Source organism: Cladophialophora immunda (assembly GCF_000835495.1).
Source record: "Cladophialophora immunda strain CBS 83496 unplaced genomic scaffold supercont1.166, whole genome shotgun sequence".
Classification (NCBI taxonomy): Eukaryota; Fungi; Ascomycota; class Eurotiomycetes; order Chaetothyriales; family Herpotrichiellaceae; genus Cladophialophora; species Cladophialophora immunda.
The window spans coordinates 1-2,839 of NW_015622706.1; the positions used below are offsets into that span (position 1 = coordinate 1).

The 2,839-nt window shown below is 49.3% G+C and overlaps 1 protein-coding gene across 2 annotated transcripts; it reads left to right on the forward strand.

Moving 5' to 3' along the window:
* Positions 1–1,195: 1,195 nt before the first annotated feature.
* On the forward strand, positions 1,196–2,660 carry PV07_12807 (the record flags this gene model as incomplete). Of its 2 annotated transcripts, XM_016400374.1 has the most annotated exons (3): positions 1,196–2,020; positions 2,077–2,128; positions 2,204–2,660. In XM_016400374.1, a coding segment is annotated over one exon (431 nt), but the record flags the coding sequence as incomplete, so codon positions are not given. The 2 variants fall into 2 exon arrangements, with proteins under 2 accessions (XP_016241981.1, XP_016241980.1); XM_016400373.1 differs by having other exon boundaries at positions 1,196–2,128.
* Positions 2,661–2,839: the final 179 nt, after the last annotated feature.

Sequence of the window (2,839 nt, forward strand, 5' to 3'; positions counted from 1 at the left end):
AAGAGTTTTGTCCGCAAGGCTATATTGCGAGACCATGAACTGGCGCACAGCGGTCAAAAGCCGTTCCCGTGTGCAACGTGTGGCAAGGCTTTCACGAGGAAAAACGATTGCACGAGGCATGAGAAGATTCACCTGAACCGACGACGAGGTTAAAGGTACACTTTTTTTAGGTTGTTAAGCTGAATTCGAGACTCTAACAATAATCTTCGCCATCACCTTCCTCTATGTGTACACCTGAGTAGTGAGCCGCCCGCGAATAAGAAGGAAACCTAGGGCCCCGTATTCGGGTGAGTCTGTGCGAGGCTGACACTCAGAGAGGACAGACTGTACCGGTCAGATGGAACATCCTCATTAGTGGAAGTTCCGGCCCGTTCGTCTTGCTATCGACGACCTGGCCCTCTCTTTACAGTATTTCAGGTGGTCCAGCTCCGCCAGTGTTTCGTGAACGGCTCTGGCTCTCCCTGGCCTGTGGATAGATGCTGCGAGCCGTGGGAAAGTTCTCCAAGAAGGTAATCTCTGACCCTCCGTAGCACCCACAGGAACGAAACCTAGTAAACGCCCCGGCGCTCCCTCGAATAAATACGGTCCTTTACGCACCCGTTCATTACAGCGGAAACCCTCAACGATACAAAGGAGCGGTGGAGGAAATGTCAAGTTTTGGTGGAGGAAAAGGTTGGATAAACTCAGGGGGCACACTTCGGTCCGCGAGCCCGGCTACTCAGAATACAAGTTATCTCTTACGTGCGAGCGTAAACTCGTGGCCAAAAAGGGAGAAGTAACTAGAGTTCGAAGGCTGGTGTTGCCCATGGCGGTAAAGGGATTGGAGATGGAAATACCGTAGAGACGAGTTCAAGGCTATATTTTTGGAGCCGAATCGACCTACTGACTCTTCTACAACGGTCCAGGTCTGTTTGTATCTGATGGCCGCATATTTTGAGAATACAGGCCGACATCTTTTCTCACAGATGTTCAAGGACCAAGCTGGGTCAAGCGAACCTAGAGGGTTGGACGAGCCAAACGGTTGTGGGGGTGTTTCAGGAAACAAAACGATAGTTTTTATTGAAGTTGAAGACCAACGGTGGACGCATGGGACATGTACGGAGTACACTAGCCTCTGACTCAAAAGGCGGTCAGATCATGGTGCATTGCACCATTGAAAAGGGGGCGGAAACCAACAAAAGCACGCATAAATCCTAAAGACCGCCCACCTATTTACGAAACTTTTTGTCTCCACGCGACCTTTTCTCGAGAGGCTTCGCCATGGTGAAGAACCTAAAATACCATATTAAGCATATTCCACGAAGCTGCCATCGTCACTTCGGCGAAGACTCTCACTGGGCGTTTAGGTATTATCTTAGGCCGAAATTGTATGTTATTACTCCCATTTGTCAAGCCAGACACCACACTTTTCTTTCCCATCCATTTACTTCCACCCTACCTGGGACCATAAAGCAATACGAATTTGATCTTCCATGTATCTATTCCAGCTTCAGCAATGACACGGGACAAACGGCAATACAAGCGAATCACACGGCACATGTACAGGACGACGGATTTTGGGAGCTCTGCTACCTATGCAAAGAAGAAACCCATCGGTCAAGGCGGCCTCGCGCAAGATTGGCATAGAGGCCATGGATGCAGACCGCCTCGAATTCAAAGATCTCTCCGGCTGAGGCTGGCCAGCGGTACTGGGAATGGCCACTCCAAATATTACTGCTGACAATCTTGGTTGGTTACGGTCCGGTAAGGTACACTGAAGACCCACGCCTTGCGCAGGCCCAACCTAGCGCGTCATTTGGCAGAACGGCGGAGCCGATGATTACTCGACTTATTTTTCACCACACCGCTTTTCAGGACGGAAGCGGAGCGAATATATATTCCCGAAACCAGAGAGGAGCCTCATAAGTAACTACGCCGAGGGTTCGAAGCTCTATTCTCAGTCACGAAACCCCCTAGCTTTTTCTTTTCCTTCCCAGCTCTCCTCGTTGGACTCCGTTCCTATTTCAGGCTCATTCAACATGTACCCCATCAGACGTGTCTACATACATTAGCTACTCTTGCTAACCTTCTTCTTAGATGTCCCCCATCCAAGGGAAAGAAAAAAGTGACGGTGTTTATGTGGACCTGCGTATGTCCAACCCCCTCCAGAGTCCAAAACAGCGATATCTTGGTCCTATCACTATCTAACAGGGAGCGATAACAGCACAAGTGCGGGAATGATCCAATCAGCGTCAAAACTGAATTCTGTACACAATGCAGCCATCCCAGGCGTCAGAATTGCAAGACAGAGAAGGTTACTAGGTGACAGGATACATGCTCTGGAGAGAGCCGGAGGGATACCGTCTGCACGAGCAATCCGTTTTGACCACATTTCGAGGCTATTTAAGTGGGGCCCCATGGCTACTGAGATTCTATCTATTTCCGCGGGTCACGCCAGCTGACCCCGATGTGGTCCTGGAAGTAAAATGGTCAGAGGGGGAGATCGACGTCTGAAGGCAAGTGGAATGGAAAAAAATGTGCGCAAAGTGATGGACGTTTACGGCCGTGGTCTATCTTCGACAAGCGTAAATACTTTGGAATCTCAAAAGGACTGTTTTTCCAATGTAAGATAGAACAAATTCGAGCTTTCGCAACCAGAATCCAGACAAGACTTGATCTTACCTCATAGTGCGGTGTGTTCTTCATCCACCGCTCTTCCGGGCTTCCCACTGTGTATTTATGGTCTTCGACTCTAAAACTTATTGTGGATAATATCGGCATGTCCGTCACGATCTTGGCTTTCTTCATTATTTTGTGCCTTTTCTCCGACTGTGTATTTGACATCACCGGGGGGGGGGGG